Genomic DNA, 17,979 nt, shown 5'->3' with positions numbered 1-17,979 from the left:
TTTTTTCATAATTGTTGTTTGGTCAAACTTTGATGAAAATCATTTTTAGCTTTGATTGTGTACTTGAAAGTGTCTTAGGAATCTATATGATATTCTTTGATATAAAACTCTTTTTTTAATATTCTAGAAACTGCAAAAATGTTCCATTATTAAATCACTATTTATTTTCTTAATGTTTGTAATACTCTAGAAATAAAATAAATGTTCAAATCTACTCTTTCAATCTTAGATGTTTTGAAAATTATAGAACTTTTTTTCTTGAATATTTTAATATTCTAGATATAATATTCCATTACACTAAAATCTACAAATTTAAATTGTTAAGCGAGCCTCATTTTAAGTGTTAAGAAACATATTCTTGCGTTGCTAATTCAATAAAAATATAAAAAACAAATAGAACCATCGACATAAAATGCAAAATTTAAGTGCTTAAGTTTTCCTATGCTTTTTTTGTTTATTAATATAATAACGAAATGATAACAAATATAGGAGCTCTGTAACCTAACTGGTCAACTTAAGCAAATCAGAAATTAGAAATGGTTTATGTTTCGAATTGTATTGAAGAATCATATAAAAAAAGTATTTTAATATTTTACCAAACCAAATTAGAAGTGTAAATTTAAGTGCTAATCTATTTTAGTCTACTTTTACTTTACTTTTTGTCAATTTTTCAATTGTGCCAAATTCAATATAATAATTTAATAATTCACTTCAATACATAAACTACTAAGAACACCACAAATTACTTAAATTTACAATTATATGTTCATTTTTTTATTCCTAAAAGGCATATTTGTTATATTTTCTTTTAATTGGCAAAACTTTAGAATTTGTTTCGAAAATTTTGTAATACACATTTTGTCAATTCAAGAAATTTTGCAAATATTTGACCTAGAATTTTCAATTGCTCAACTTTTGTATGAATGAATGAATAATGAATATTTATAATTGAATAGTCTGTAAATAGAAAGGTTCTATGAGAAATTGTAGACCCACTTTTAATGTTTCCATTTAACATTTTCTCTATTAACATATCAGAGTCAATTTTCTCAAAAGAGTTTGAATATTAAAATGCGTTTCAAATCAATTCGCTATGAAAGTGTTTTACTTGGCATTAAAATGAAATAAATGTATTTAATTTAAAGGCATAGTTAATTAGAAATTTATTATATTAATTGGGAGTTGAGAGTTGTAGAACTTTCCTAGCTAAATGTTAGATTAGTTCGAGTAACTTTGGGATTACAAATAGAGTCCAGTTAGAGCTGCAATTTGCAGATTGTAGTTGCAACAAAAGTGTGTTAAGTGTGTGCAATGAGTGTACTCATGAGTACAACACACACTCGCACACATTCGATTCGAATAAACAGAAGTGTTGCACAACGCACAAAATGTTTATAAACTTGCGAGTCTTTATCAAAATGTTGACAGCACTACGAAAGACGAAAGACGAAGGCAAAAGGCGCACTCTCAAATGCTGTCTAATAATAATTTATTTTATTAATTTTGAAATTGCATTTGCAGCCGACGTAGCTGACAAGAGCAACAAGAAAATTATGCAGCAATCGGTTGTAGTTGCAGTTGTTGCAGTTGCAGTTGTTGTTGCATGCAAAGTGAGGTCGCTGCCGTTCAATAACCTCGAGCATTGAGTTGAGCTACGCAATTGCAGCAAAGAGCAAAACGAGCGACGCTGGCGCATAGCAACAACACACAACAACACACAGCACACACTCATGTGGCATGTCATACGGTGCGTATGTGTGATGTGTGTGTGTTTTTTTTTTTGTGCAGCACTTGGCAACGCCGCCAACGACTCGCACTAATCGTCTGTCGTACCTCCATCTATCCTCTCCTCCCCTCTTCGCTGATAATTGGGCAGCAGCGCTTTCACAGCGTTTAGGGGGAGGGAAGGAGTAGGGGAATCGGAGTGGAAATGCGAATGGGAATGAGGATTGGGAATGGGAATGGGAATGGGCTTCTTGTCCCGGTTCTAGGCCCAACGCATTCTATTGCAATGACTTACTCAGTGAGTGTTGAAGTGTATGTGTTTTCTGTGTGTGTGTGTGTAGAAGTTGAAGTTGAAGGAAGGGGAACAAATTGTAAATGGCTTAGAGCAATTAATTGACGGAGACACATACCTGAAATGAAACCAAATGAAGAGAGAAATTAATTAGTTGAACGTCAACGCAAATGCAGACATCTTAAATTATTGATTACAATTAGGCTAAGCAAACTAAGCAAAGTATGAAAAGAGTATGCTAGACTAGCAAATACGCTGTAGCAATATAAATTGTGCGACAAAATTTGCTGTTCTTTAACAATTCATGTTTAAAGATGCTATTCAAAGAAAAAATTATATAATTCAGCTCAGTATTTGATCAATTTTTAAGATTTTAAATATTATTTAATGCTAAATAAATGACAAATTTATTTTTATGATTTTTTGATTCATTTAATTGACATTTAAGATTTAATAAATATTTAAGATTATGTAATTATTTTCTTTTATATATTTTTGAAGACTTTGATCTATATTTTTTAGTTGAATTGAACATTTTTCTATTATTTTTGATCTCATTTTACTGACATTTAAGATGGAAAAAATATTCAAAATACTTATGTAAAATCTTGTAAATATTTTTGAAGTTTTTGATATATATTTTCCAATTTGAATTTAACTTTTTGTATAATTTTTGATTGTACTTAATTTGCATTTAAGATTAAACAAATATTTAAAAATCTGTAAAATCTTTTAAGTACTTTTGTAGAATATAAAATAAATTTTTTTATTTGATTTGAACTTTTTTCTATAATATTGGATCTTATTTAATTGACATTTAAAATTCTGTAAAGTCTTTTAGGTATTTTTGAAGGTAGGTTTTAGTTGAAATGAACATTAAAAATTTGACAAATTAAATTAATTTGATATTTATAATTTTGTATTTAAATATTTTTTTATTTACAACATAAAAAACAAATAAATTTTAAAAAAAACTCTTAAAATTTTTAAAAATATTAAGGAATTTAATATCAATAAATTTTTTTTTTTTTAAATTTGTTTCTTTTTTTTAGTTTTTTATTAGTTTGTTTTAAGTTGGCTTAATATTTGATAGCTATTGTATTTTTATAGTTTTGTTTTATTTAAATGATTTTAATGACGAATAAATAAATTTTAAAACAAAATAAAATTTCCTAATGAATTTTTAATTTTTGTATTTCATTAAAATCCCTTTGACAACTTTGTCTACACAGAAACATAATTTTCTAAAATGTCTTTCCACTTCTTCTCAAAGGCGACATTTAGAAATCCTTGCAAGTTGCTTTTGCTTGCTTGGCTCTTATCTAATCCAAGTTAGCTAAACTCAACTCGGTGCAACTTGCTCTGCAGACAAAAGCCAATCAAAGGCTTAACCAGGCAAAATACAAGCAAGCAAGACACTTGAGTTGAGCGCATAACGAAGCATTACAATACTTCACAGCAGAGAGATCCTCGTTGCCACATGAGGCACACAAAAGCCATAACAAGACAGTGTTGATGTCCCGCTTCCCCTCCCCCTCTCCGCCTAACAGTTTGGTTTTTGTTTTTGTTGCTTTTTGGGGCCAGGCAATTAAAGTGAATCAAAGCACAGGTCTGTGGCGAGTTTAGCCCACAGTTGCAGTCGTTAGTTACAAGAGCTTATCGCAGAAAGAGCGAAGAAGCAGAGAGAAGAAGCAGAGACGAAGTGAGAAACGCAGCAGGGGCCTAGTCAAGTAACTAACCTAACCCAAGCTAACCTACGCTAACCCAATTCAGAGCCAAACGCGTCGAGTTCAATAACCCAAAGCAAAGCAAAGCAAAGCAAAAGCAACAACAACGACAGCGACGCAGCGACTGCGACGCCAACGACGACGTCGACAGCAGAGAGAGAGACGAAGTTTAACGAGGGACGTCGCGTCGGGCAATCGTCAATTTGGATGGCGAGGTGGCCGAAGTGTGGAGAGTTGCAGCGAGTGGAGAGTTTTGTACGCAGCTCAGTTCGTAGCTCAGTGCGTTTCTCTACCTACAGTGCGTTTTAATTGTATGCGTAAATGTTTGTAACAAATATATAGATTAGCTGTAAATCGCAGACCTAATCAAACAACAACAACAACAACAACGGCAGCATAATGACATGCATGCACAAGTATGCGTCTCTCACTGTCTCTCTCTCTCTTTCGCTCTCGCTCTTTCTCTGGACTGCCTCAACTAGAACTTGCTTGACTTGGTCGCTGAGTTCATTGCACTTGGCGTAGCGGCATATTTTGCATTAATCTACCTCGCTTTGTCCCCCTCTTGCTTTCTCGCTCTCGCATTCGCGCCAATCTTTTGGCACGTTTTGCGGCCTGCCTTTTACTTTATGCTGCTCATTTTTATTTTATTGTTCTTCGTTCGTCTTGTTGCGTGCTTTATTTTGTTGATTTTTTTCTTTCTTTTCTACCCCCCTTTGCAAATGCATAAATCTTACATCTGAAAAGGCTTTCCCCCCTCCTCTTGTCATTTCATTTTTTTTGGCACAGTTTTCGCGCTGTGTCAAAATAATTGCATTAATGACAAAACATTAAGTTTGCAAAAAAAAAAAGAATATAACAAAAACTTGTACAAAAAACTATTGCAAACAGTCAGCCAAAAAATAGCAGAAAAAAAATGATACTTGTCACGCAAAATTTTGTAGGTTCTGTTAATTAAAAGCAATTAAAAATAGCTTCGCCTCACAAGTGAATTCCTGACAGTCGCCGTCGACAGTATTCTCCCCTCCTCCCCGCCTCACACACTTTTCCTTCTTGACAGCTCTGACGGAAACACAAAATTTAAGGCATTTGAAAACGCGTCGTCTCATATTATTATTAGACACAATTTATGTTGGACAAAACAGCAAAATACAGAAAACCAAAACAAGTAAAACATAAAAAAAACAGTGCCTAAAAATGCGTTCAACTCAGAAAGAAAAAAAAAAAAACAAAAATTCAGAGACTCGAGTCTGAGGTTTTTTGCTTCTTCCTTTTTTTTTTTTGTCTCGTCTCGTTTCGTTTGCGTTTTCATTTTCAGTTTTCGAAAAGGCGACAAATTGCGACACTTATTTTTGGTCCCAGAAATGGGTTAAACATATTTGGGGATAGCTATAAAAAATAAATGGAACTAGCTCGCAGTTCACACACAAAAATTTTGCCAGCGAAAGAGTTTTGCATTTTTATGAATTGAAGCAGAAATTTGTTTTATTAGAGCGAACGAAAATATTATTTAGAATTTCTATAGAATTTGATTAAACTGGACAAAATTTAAAAGGGCTAAAAACAAAAGTTTGGGAATAACTTTCTTTGATATTTTAGTTTAATTTGAAATAATAAGATATTTCTAAATATCACATATTTTTTAAATTTTTAAATCTAAAATATCACACATTATATAAATTTGTAATAATATGTAATATTTTGGAAACATTTTAATATTTTAAATAAAAATAAAATAACAATGCATTTTATACCCAAAATTCTAGAAATGTTTTGCTTTCATTTGAATTCAATTAAAAATACAAAATATATTTCCAAATTATTATGAAAAATTTATAATCTAATATGCTTGAAAATTGCATTCAAAATAATTAGCCCTGAAAGCAATATAATAAATTAAAGTGAATACTATTCAAATATGAAATTGTGTTAATATATAAATTGAATTTTCAACATAACAAATAATTTTTTAAATTGTTTAACTTCTAATCTAAATTTGCTTAGTAAAATTTGTAATAAATCCTATACCAATAATTTTTCATTTAAATGTATTTCTTCAATTTGCATTTCCAAATTTGATTATTCAAAAACTGAACTCTAACCTGAGTTTATTGAAACAGGTTTAAGTGCTCCACTTTGCTGCTGTTTTAGTTGCCCTGCTAACCAGAAAAACTAATCTTAAAACAAATGCAAAAGCTAATCGAAATCGCTTCAAAGAAAATTGTAGTAAAGATTGCAAAGATTTTTGTGATCTGATTTTTCTAGGTTGAACTCATTCTGAGAACTACGCATTGCAATTGCAGGAATAATATATAAAGTATGCATTGATGTCAGCAGCCTTTAAATTCAAATATCAACGTAACAGTGATTCAACAAAACAATTTGCGAATTTGAATTGCGAACTCGAACAATCTTCGAGGAGATTTGCTTCGAGTCACGTTTTTTGGTCTAGTCCGAAACTGAGAATTGAGAACTGAGAGAGAGAGAGAGAGCTGAGAACTGAGAGAACTCAAGTCAAGTCGAGGTGATTGTGCTTTTGGCTAACAAGTACGTGGAGTTTTTTTTTTGTTATTTTTCTGAAGGCTGCCGAACGAGTTTCGAGGCAACTGCAACACGTTGTTGCAGCCACACACAAAAAAAATCTATTTCAAATTGAGTTACATTCGATTTTTGTTGTTGCTTTGCTTTTGGCTTTTCAGAGTCAACATAAATTACATGCCGCTTAATTTTCACACAGATCGCTGTTGAATCGCAGCGCTTTGACATTTGCTGTTGCTGACAACACAAAAGTTGCAAGCTGTCAACTACTTTTTGTTGTTTGTGTGGCATGCTACTGAGGTTATGACGCCTGCCACAAAAAGGGTTCACACTGAATGCCAAAAGTCAGCGCAGAGAAAGAGATAGAATGAAAGAAAGAGAGTGCTGTAAGTATGCATTCAAAATATTACTCATACGCACACATGACTCATACGCAACGTGTGCCGCTTTTTGGCCCACATTAATTACCATTAATTAAAAATAGGCATAAAACAACATTGCATTGCTCGAGCGGTGGGCGTGGCGCACAAAGAAGGCGGCCACATAGAATTTGTGACGGAAATGAGTTAGTGCCGTTTTTGGTGCAAGCCAAAGTGCGCCAAAGTGGCAAGTAGAGGGGGGTGAAAGAGGGAATTAGGGAAGGGAGTAGAGAAGGGAGTAGTGAAAAGAGTAGAGTAAGGAGTTGCAAAGTGAGTAGAGAAGAAGGTAAAGAGCGGAGTTGAGAAGTGAGTAATGAATTTGGTAGTAGAGAAGAATGTGAAGAAAGGTGTAGAGAAAGAAGTATTAAAGAGAATTGTGAATAGAGTAGAGAAGGGAGTAGAGAAAGAAGTAGAGAAGGGAGTAGTGATAGGAGTAGTGAAAAGAGTAGAGAAGGGAGTAAATAAGCGTGTAAAGAAGGAACTAGTTAAATGAGTATGGAATACATTAGTGAAAAGGGTAAAAAAGAGGACTAGAAAAAGGAGTAGGAAAGAAAGTAGTGAATCGGGGAGTAGTGAAGAGAATACTGAATAGAGTAGAGAAACGAGTAGTGAGTGGAGTAGTGAAAATAGTAGACAGTAAAGTAGAGAAGGGAGTAAAGAGGCGAGTAAAGAAGGCAGTAGTTAAAAGAGTAATGAATGGATTAGTGAAAAGGTTAGAAGAGAAGAAGGCTAGAAAAAGGATTAGAGAGAGGAGTAGTGAATCGGGGAGTAGTGAAGAGAGTACTTTAATGAGTAGAAAAGGGAGTAGTCAAAAGAGTAGTGAAAACAGAGAGAAAAGTGAGTAGAGAAGGGAGAAGATTAGAGAACGGAGTAGTGAAAAGAGTAAAAGAAAAGGCTAAAAAAAGGAGTAGAGAAGGGAGTAGTGAATCGGGGAGTAGTGAAGAGAGTACTTAAAATGATGAGTGATGAGAGTATTGAAAATAGTAATAAAAAGATTAGGGAAGGAAGTAAAGAACGTTGTAGAGAAGGGAGTAGTGAAAAGAGTAGTGAAAAAAGTAGAGAAAAGGTTAGAGAAGATAGTTGAGAAAGGAGTACAGAAGGGACTAGAGAAGAGAGTAGTGACTGAAGTAGTTTGGACTGTGGCAAGCACCAAAACTAGCCGCATTGCATAGCTTTGTGTCCGGGTTGCAAGCGCTGCATTTGATTCGAGGCTTGCATAATTATCATGCAACACGATGTGGCAGCCAAGTCACGCACATTGCACGCACAATTTTTGTGCAGGCGAGGGTTGACCAAACAGTTGACTCTACTTCTGATTGCAGCTGCTGAGGTGAATGGTTGCTGCAACGTTCTTTTTTTTTTGTTGACCATTGCCATTCGCCTTTCGGGGCGTGTTTTCGGTGGTTTTTGTTTCGTGTTAGCTATCGCGCCAGCAACTGCCACATAAATCAATTAGCTTTTCGGCCACAGCACAATAATTGGCAATTGTGCAACTGCAACTGCAACTGCAACCGAAACTGAGCGAAACATAATAATAGTATATGAACTATATTGTATGTGTATACAGCTGTCAACAATTGTTTCAAGCCAGAAAAGTGGGCGGCCAAAATGTGTTGACTTATGACATCAGACATAAGTGAGGCACAAGGCGGCAACCAGTTGCTGCAACTAGAGTTAAAGCGCGGCGGCATTTCCATTTGCATTTGCATTCGCAAAGTGCATTCAACTCGCTAAGCAGCAGCAAAAACTCAGCAACAATCCACATGCAACGTGCAACGAGCAACGTGCAACGAAAGAAAGCAAAGCAAAGTCAATGCACTTTTGCTGCCGCGCTCTCTTCCAGTTCTCTCTCTCTCTCTCTATGTGTGTGTGTGTGTGTGTGCACATTTGTTGTGTGTTTGTGCAGTTTTGTTGCGGTACTTTCATTGCTCAACAGCGACGTCAACAGCGTGCAACTATTTTGCTAGCAAGCAGCAGCCACGAGTTCGTTGACATTGCTCAACTGCTGTCAGTTGTTGTTGTTGTTACTGTTGTTGTTACTGTTGTTGTGGTTGCTGCTGCTGCTGCTGCTTTGCTAGAATGTTGCGCGCCAAATGAGCAGCAATAAGTTGCCGCAGAGAAAGAGAAAGCACCGCAGCAACATTGGCAACACTCAAGCTGAAGCTGCAACTGCTGCTGTTGCTGTTGCTACTTCGGATGCTGCTGTTGCTGCTGTTGTTGTCCTCCTAATGATGCTGTTGATGTTGCTGCTGGCTGCTGCTTGCTGCTGTGATTGCTTCTAATGTGGTTGCTGCTAACATTAGCAGAACATTCTGGATTGGCGATTGCTGCTACTTCTTCTCTTGCTGCTAGAAGTGCAGCTTCGATTGCTGCTAGAGTTGCTAGAAGACATGTTGCTGCTGTTGCTGCTACTATTGATGCTATTATTGCTTCTACTATTGCTTCTATTATTACTACTAATATTGTTTCTACTTTCACGTCACTTCTTAAAATTGTTACTATCTATTCTTACTAAAATTATATCTGTGTTTGTTAATATTATTCTTGCTTCTATGGTTGCTGTTTTTCTTATTTTGATTACTATCACTCTTGCTGTTAATATTGCTGCTACTATTGATACTACTTTTAATATCTTTATTGCTATTACTTTTATGACATATTGATAACAATTTTACTACTATTATCTCAAATATTTATGCTATTTCTCCGTCTATTGTAAAAGCTAAAAGCTTCTTCTACTTCACGTTTTATTATTGTTGCTGATACTTATTATTACTTCTAGTATTCCTATTTACATTGCTTCTACTCTTACTTTTTGTTCTAACATACTTTTATTGTTATTTTTGCCACTTTTTATTTTTATATACTCATTTTAATTACTCCTATTTTCTACTACTTTTACTTTGAACAATGTTCTTTATTCCACTTCTACTATGTTAGTGTTATTTATACTATTTCTGCTACTTTTACTACTAATATTATTTATTCTACTTTTAGTTTTATTATTTCTGGAATGATTTGATCTCTTTCTTCTTATTCTTCAACTTATATTACTATTAATTCTCTTTATTCTATTTATATTTCAACTTCTACTTCTTTTTATATTCATATTACCCTCTTCTATTTCTACTTTGTCTTCTACTTCTATTTCCAACTTTGCCTTCTATTACTACTAATATTACTTATTCTTATTCTGCTTATATTTTATCTTGATTTATTTATTCTATTACTACTTCTACTTCCTCTGCCAGTTCTATTATTGTTAGTATTATATATTCTATTTCTACTTCCTCTCCTACTATTATAATTACTAATATTATTTATTCTATTTCTACTTCCACTTCTCCTACAACTTCTACTTGAACTTATTGCCTATTCTATTTATGCTACAACTTCCACTTCAACATTTATTGCTGCTTCTGTTGCTGCTCTCATATGCAAAAGACAAGCGCTGGCAATTTAATTAGCTATAAAGTCAACAAGCTGTAGCCCGAAAAAAATGCTTTAATTTATTGCCAACACAAAAAGGCCAAACACAAACAAGTAAAAGGCGCAGGCTAAGCCACAAGGCAAACAACACGAAGCCAGGCCAACAGCACAGTCTCTCTCTCTCTCCCACACACACACAGCTCACACACAAATACATATAGATTGCACAGGGGTAAGTAACCTCGAATGAAAGCAAAGGCAAAATGCGTTTGGCCTCAACCAGCAGCAGCAACAGCAGCGAATGACACTTAACTGGGTCAGCAAAAGTGGCAGACGCTCCAGCAACCCCCTCTCTCCCCCTCTCTCTCTCTATCTTCTCTAACATCAATAGCAACCCCTTCGCAGTTGCTGCAAAGCTTTGCTTGCCCCACTCTCTTTGGGGGTGGCTGCCACACACACACAAACACACACACACTTATAGCAATGCACGTTTTACTATCACTCGTAGTTTTTTTCCCAAGTGTGTATGTGGCAGGCAGCAAATTGCAACGGCCGCTGCTGCCACTGCTGCTGCCACTGCTGACTAGCCAGTTCATTGCACTATGCCCTCGCCCCAGTTACGTAGCTCGTAGTACTCGAATGTTGCTGTCGTTGTTGCTGTTGTTGTTGTTGCTGCAGTTGCTGCTGTTGGTGTTGCAGCTGCACGTTCTCTTTGCCAGCCGCTCGTTGCAAGCATTAGATAAGCGCGCTCGCTATTCTCGTGGGCGTTTGAACGCCATTAATTTAGATTCTTTTTTTCGTTTCGTTTGCAGTTAATAAACTTTAATTAGTCAATGCCAATTTAAGTGCATAAAAAATACATACAACAAATAAACTTGATAAAAAACTGTATAAATAAATCAGCGAATCAATTCTTTGTTTAGCCGTAACAATCAAACAACAACAAACACTTGTTTACCTTGCATTGTTGTTTGCTCAGGCCTAAAAGCTCATTTGAAACGCGCGCGCATTTGCTGCTTGCGCACAAAAGCTCAGCGCTATGCTCGCGCGCGTTTACTAATTTTGTGTTGCCTACTTTTGCGCGGGCACATTTAAAACGTCCAGCACAAGCCGCTAGATGGCGCTGCTAGCTGCTCCACACGCACTCAACACAATTTGTACCTTTTTTTTATGTTGTTTTCTTTTTGATTTTTAGTTTGAAATTTATTAATCTAATAATTTAATGGGAAACTGTAAGCAAAAGTGACTGCATCTTGAGTCATAAAACAACAGCTGAGCTGAGGTTGTTGACCCAATTTGCAAAGTGCATTGAACTGTTTTGTGCTTGGCAAAAAGCAGAACACATTCGATGAAAGGGTGACTGTGCGTGTGCGTGTGTGTGTGTGTGTGTGTGTGTGTGTTTGTGCATGACTGCAAATGTGTGTATGTGTGTCAGTGATAAGCTATATTGCATGCCCATATTTATATACTATGCATGTAAATCTATTAATACAACACTGAGAGTTGCCAAAGTAATGTGCTGCTGCTGCTTCCACTTTCCAGCATAGAACATTCGAAATGCACTTGCTACACACATACATACATAGAACATTTTCCAGAACACCTATATATAAGAATCCAGAGGGCGACACACACACAGACACGTAGCGTAGCTGAGGTTATTGTCCACTCCCACACAGAGCGCTTGAAGTCAGTCGTTCAAGTGCATCTCAGAGCATTAACCTTTCACTACCACATACATTATGTACATGCCTGCTAGTGTGTGTGTGTATGTGTGACTCAATTTGGGTCCTAGCACAACACAAATACATGCATAGAGCTCTGCTCTCTTTTTTCGTGTGTGTGTGTGAGCGCACAACTCTCCATTCAGTTCGTTGCATTCGCCTCTTTGCTGCTCTCTCTCTTCACGCCTTTTCCAATTTGAAGTGCATGGGAGCAGAAAAAAATCTGATAGCAGCAATGCGGGAAATGGAATTGAATGCTTGGTGATTAATCAAACTAATGGGAAATTACATAAATGCACTGCACTTGAAGCAAGTTGAAGAAAATCAAACTTATTATGTTACTTTTATTCTTGACCAAAGGCAACAGTTAAAACTGATCTAATTCTGACTCTCTTTGGAGCTCAGTATACATCTGCTTTGCGCTCTCTTTGCATTGATTGGAAATAGCAACAGGAGCTGTGCTCTTAAATGTGTCTATGCTTATTGCTATTTGGAGTCAAATCAAAAACATGAAAACAGAATGTGCGTGTGGCTGAGTAATTGCTCTGTGTTGTTTCTATATTTATCTTATGCATTTGCTATTTACATACATTTCCTGCTATGTACTTGTAAATGATAATCAAGTGTATTTATGGGCAACATCATTATCATGTTTGTGCTGTGCGCTTTAAAATTGATGCAGGTTAGGACTGTGAGAGCATTTTCATAGTGTAATTTTCTACACTCACGCACACATTCTCAAGCTGCATAGATAATCAAGTCAGATAGCAGTGTGTCTACCTTTAAGTCGAATTGTAATTATCTTGCTCGCCCCATATTTAATTCGGAATAGGAAAAAACGAAAACTCCACTGCGCACACAGGCAACAACAACAATAACAACAAAACTACATGCAGAGCACGCTGTAATTACATACAAACATAAATATGTATATATGTGTGTACATACAGACATATTTAGTTCAGTGCAGGCAGCGAAGAGAGCGAGTGAGAGTGTATGTGCAAGAGAGCAGCTCACACTGATGGCGCTCTCTCCTCTCTCAGCAAGTTATGCTCGTTGTTGTTGCTGCTGCCTGCCTGCTGGCTGCTCTTGTTGTGGCCCATGCTGCGTACACTGCTTCGCCGCAGAGCTGACATTGAACGAGTTCATTCACATTTACACAGACGCATACGCGCACACACACGAATGCAATCGCTTACTCAGTCAGTCAGGCAGGCAGAGGCAGAGGCAGAGCCAACAACAACTGCACACGAAAAACTACACAAAGCATAAAAAACAATAACTGACCACGCAGCGAAATGGAAAGAGACAGCAAACTAGTAACAACGTAGCGAGCTCTCGTTTCTCATTCCCTCTATGTGTGTGTGTGTGTGAGTGTGAAAAAAAGAATAACAAAAAATCAAAAAATAAATAAAAATGCTAAATAATGTGAAAGAATTCAAAACATATTGTATAACAGGCGAGCCGAGGCGCAAAAGCAAACTGCTGATGATGATGGGCCAAAAAGAGGAAACCACACACACTAACACACACACCTATATTAAGTCAACATGTGTATGTGTGTGCACCTGTGTGTTTGTGTATTTATGCCCCTCTTTCATTTTTCTCACTTTGCTTGTTCGTCGATTTTTGTTTTTATGCTGATATTTGTAGGAATTATTTAGGGGCGTCGAATATAAGTTGAGACACAGCTCACAAATTGGGTCATTAGGCATAGGCAACAAAACTGGCCAAGATGGCTTGGCAACAGGAAAGGCTATAAGTTCATAAATACATGTATTTATAGCTGAGTTTTAATGTTCCTACTTTTTTAACTAAATGTGAAGATGAAAAATATTGTTAAAAGTTTAAAATTTACAATCTAACATAAATTCTCTAAATTTTATTGATATTTGTTATTTTTTAAAGGATTTAAAATATGAATTTTTCATTTCTAATATTGTCAAATTTAAATTAGACCTTTAAATTTAAATAATATATTTTAAAAGGAGTTTTTTCTTTATTTATTTTTACATTTTAATATTTTAAAAAGTAAATTTACTTTTTAGTTTTAAATTTAGATAAAAACTAGTTTAAATTTTAAATTTTATATTTTTATAGTTTTTTTTATATTAAGTAAAAATTTGATAAAATAAGAAGCATTAATTTTATAATTTTGTTTTTAATTTCTTACTAAACACCCATTTTCAAATGCAGTGTTAATACTTATAATTTAGTTTTTTTAACAACATATAATTAAATTCGAATTTTCGAGAATTTCTTTATAAAGCCAGCACACAGTTTTTGCTTAAATCATCTGTTGAATAAAGGTCAATAGACAAGCTGAAGGCTGAGGTTGAGTGAGCTTCGGACCAGGTGCGAGAAGCCTCAAACTGGGCGGAAGTATCAGCAACATGACAACAAAAACAACAACACCGAGAACAACGCGGCGTATGAGCAACGCAAAAAAAAATTGCGCAAAATAAAAAAAACAACACTGAAAAACCAACAGAGAAACTTGCTTCCTACTTCTAGACGAGAGAATTGCGCAGCGTGTGCGAGCGAGATGGCAACACAGACAACACAGAGTTATTATTGTTGTTGTTGTTGCGCACGCGCTCTGCTGGAAAGTGCGTGCGAAGAAGAAGAAGAACGAGAAGTAGAAGAGGGGAACGCAAAGGGAACGAGAATGAGAAGGGGCGATCAAAGCAGGACAGGTTTTGAGTTGGACCCTTTTTTTGAGCCGCTTTTGTTGCCTGCCTTTTGTTTAACCTTGAACTTCAAAAAAGCGCGTAAGCAGCTTGTTAATAGGTCTACCTGTCAGACACACACACAGAAACACACACCGATTGATATATGAATGTATGTGTTTATAAACGATATTCGTATTTAAATTAGCGCATTGACAAAAGATAGCAAACAGATACAGCGACAGCTTAAGATACATTTGTATCTCGGAGATACACACAAAAAGCGCAGCGCCGCATAAAACATGAAAGTCAAAGAGTGGACGCTTTGGTCAAGCCACAAGAAACCAACATCAGAGCAGTCAATGAACTTTGCCAAAAACCCGAAAAAGATATTCGCAAAAAAAAAAAACAGAAGAAGCGGTAGAAGAAGCATGTGCAAAAAAAAGAAAGAGAGAGAGAGAATGAAATAGCGACTTGAAAGTTTGAAATTTCAGACGTGCAGACGACGTCGGGAGCCCAAAGTCGGGGCGAAACCAATGCTATACAAATAAAAATAAAAATGCCCAAAGGATCGAGAACTGGAAACTGGCTGTTAACCTAATTCAAGGACGTCATTGAGACATTATTCCCGACTCCCGACTGCCGACTGTCGGTCGCAGTGAAGTATATAAGGGAATAGGGCAAACTACTTTGCCAAGGTTGCGCAGCGACTGATTAAGTGGAGCTGAGAGGGAGAGAGAGAGAGGGAGAATGAAGCGAGAGGGACGAGGCACACGATCAGGCATTGGACTTTAATGTGGACTTTTATAGTATGGAGATACGCAGTCGCAGTCGACGTCGCAGTCGGCAGGCGAATGAACTTGCCGCATTTTCAATGTCACTGCCAAACGGGGCAAAAGGGACAACAGAGGGGGGAGTGGAAGCCCTGCTTGTGCTTGCTGACGATGATGCTGGTGGTGTTGTCGATGTCGCTGTCGTTGGTTGCTGTCGTTTGGTTGCTCTGGTTGGTTGGTGGTGGGTTGAGTATCCTTGCCGCGCTTGTGATTTATTTGCGACGCAATTTAAGGCCAGGACAATGCAGACGCAGGTCCAACACACAAAAATATATTGCATGTCCAGCGGAATAAAACAAAACCAATACCAAAAACCCACCACCGCCACCCGCCCAACTGTCTGCTGCCTGTTGCAGCCACCACCAAAAAGTACGCTATGAAACCCTCTTGCACAACGGGGTCAACAGAGTTCAATGTCAATCCTTGGTGGTTGCAATTTGCAAATGCCACCAAGTCAGACTACACGTGGCAGACACACGCAACTCCCCCTGGATCAATTGAAGTCTTAGTCTTATTTGTTTTGTTTCAAGAACTTACCTTGCAGCCCTCGCAGGAATGCACGCCGTAATGGAAACCGGAGGCCTTATCACCGCAGACGCGACACAGCACAGTTGTGCCATCGAATTCTGCAAATAAATAAGCGAATGCAAATAATTAATGCATGTAAATAGCACTTTAATGTAAAGTCTAATTAATGCGCAAAGTAAATAGTCATTAAGAACAAAACCTTTTAAGCAGAGAAAAGTAATCAAAACACATGAAATATTGAGCTAAAATTAGCACAAAATTAAAAATAATGCAAAAGGCAATTAAATGAATTTCCTAATGAATATAATTTAATGAGTTGCACTTAAATGAGCAACCAATTTAATTGACAATCTAAATATTGCAGCTAAAATATCAATATAAAAAAGTCACAATGATTTCCAAAATTAGAGAAATATTGTTGACTAATACAAATTGTAGTGCAATTCATAATGAATGCAAAATATAATTAATGAGTTGCAAAAATATTTGAGAATATTCTAATTACTAAATTAAAAGCTGCAACTTAATATTGACAGCGAAATTGCAAAAAAAAGTTCATAAATTTGCCCTAAAATGCAAATTAATTGAAAATTCAACTAATGCAATCTCTAATGCAAACCCTAAATTACTAATTAGTTGCAAAAATAAATGGAACAATTCTAATTTCACATTAAAAAGTTGCAAAATATTTTTTCATTATTACACTAATGCATAAACAATGCTTAAAATGAATTAAATTAATTTAATGTGACAAATAATGCATCAAATAAACAGCCTCACTTTAATGAGAACATTTCTTTAAAAGCAGCGCACAACTTGAAGTACCCACAACTTTTACTCTCAACGGGCAGAAGAAAGCCACAAAAGCCGAAGAAAGTAAACGGAGTAAACACAGACGTAATACTTTCTTTACACGCGAGCGAAAGAGAGAGAGAGAGAGATGCTCATGTGATCGCGATCGTGATGTTGCTTTGGGTTCCAATGCCAATGTCAATGCTAACAACGAAAAATGCGAAGAAAGCATCAAAACGAAATGGGCAACTTGTTGAACTTGAGCTCGTTCTGGCCGAGAGAGCGAAAGAAAGAAAGAGAGAGAGGTAGAGTGAGAGAGACAATTGCAGAGGCAGTTACATAACTTTCACCGCAAAGTGTAAAAGAAAACAGCAGGCGAGCAAACAAGAAGAAAGTAAACACAACAGAACAAGAACAGAACAAGAATTCTCTCAAGAGATAAGGCGAAACAGAGAGAGAGAGAGAGAGAGAGAGAAAGAGAGAGAGAAAGAAAGATGTTGCGGAGAGCAACTCGTCAAACAACTTTGCGTGTGAGGAAAGACTTTCTTTGGCCGCTAAACGGGGTTTTGTGAAAGCCTTTCACTCGCACAATATTTACTATTAAATAATGTAATCTCAAAGCAGCAAAGAGTGAGAGAGATATGTATATCAGTGTGTGAAAGAGAGGCAATGAGAACGTCTTTGCCATTGTTTTCTCATTGCCAAAAGAGGTTTTTGTGGTCGCTGTTCGTGATCTTCACGCTGTCACGGTCATCATAATGAGCATTGCCATCATTATGATGCTCATTATCATTAGCATTATTATGGCAACCATTGCTTCGCAGTGTCTGCGTCTGTGTTTTGTCTCTCTTCTTCTTTGCCAGACACGCTTCGCATCGGTTTGCTGCAGTTGCTTGTGGCAACTCGAGTTGTTGCTGCTGTTGCTGCTACTTTTGTGCTGTCGTCTCAACAAGTTCACTGACATTTTGCACTGCAGAGCGTTGCACTTTTGCTGCAGCCAACAACATCGTTGCCTCTCGCTCTTTTTCAGTCTCTTTCTCGCTCTGTGTGCGTGTGAAATCTTCAGCGATCGCAGCAGAAACACGATGAAGATTAAAAAGTCTTGCAGAGGGTTCCTTTGGGAGTTGCTTATTTGATTTTTGGGTAAGCAAAAGTAAAGCTAATAAAAATGAGAACATGCCAAAGGCAGCTGTCTGATATGTTAATTAAATTGAGATGAAGTTGAGCTTTGAATTAATAAGATAACTCTGACTAATTATAAAAACAAAAAAAGAAATAAAAACAATCTCTTAACTAAAACACC

At 36.4% G+C, this 17,979-nt stretch overlaps 1 protein-coding gene across 3 annotated transcripts in view; it reads right to left on the bottom strand.

Annotated features, from left to right (window-relative positions):
• Positions 1 to 17,979, bottom strand: part of LOC117570216 (ecdysone-induced protein 75B, isoforms C/D) — a 110,580-nt gene that overhangs the window by 29,804 nt on the left and 62,797 nt on the right. For all 3 annotated transcript variants that reach the window (XM_034251711.2, XM_052005172.1, XM_034251712.2), the window contains one exon: positions 15,894 to 15,982. In XM_034251711.2, coding sequence (XP_034107602.1) covers positions 15,894 to 15,982 — 89 coding nt within the window. The remainder of the gene's footprint in view (positions 1 to 15,893; positions 15,983 to 17,979) is intronic.

The sequence above is a fragment of the Drosophila albomicans genome, chromosome 3, assembly GCF_009650485.2.
Source record: "Drosophila albomicans strain 15112-1751.03 chromosome 3, ASM965048v2, whole genome shotgun sequence".
NCBI lineage: Eukaryota > Metazoa > Arthropoda > Insecta > Diptera > Drosophilidae > Drosophila > Drosophila albomicans.
The sequence above is the reverse complement of the archived record's forward strand: the minus strand, read 5'-3'. Positions and strand labels throughout refer to the sequence as shown.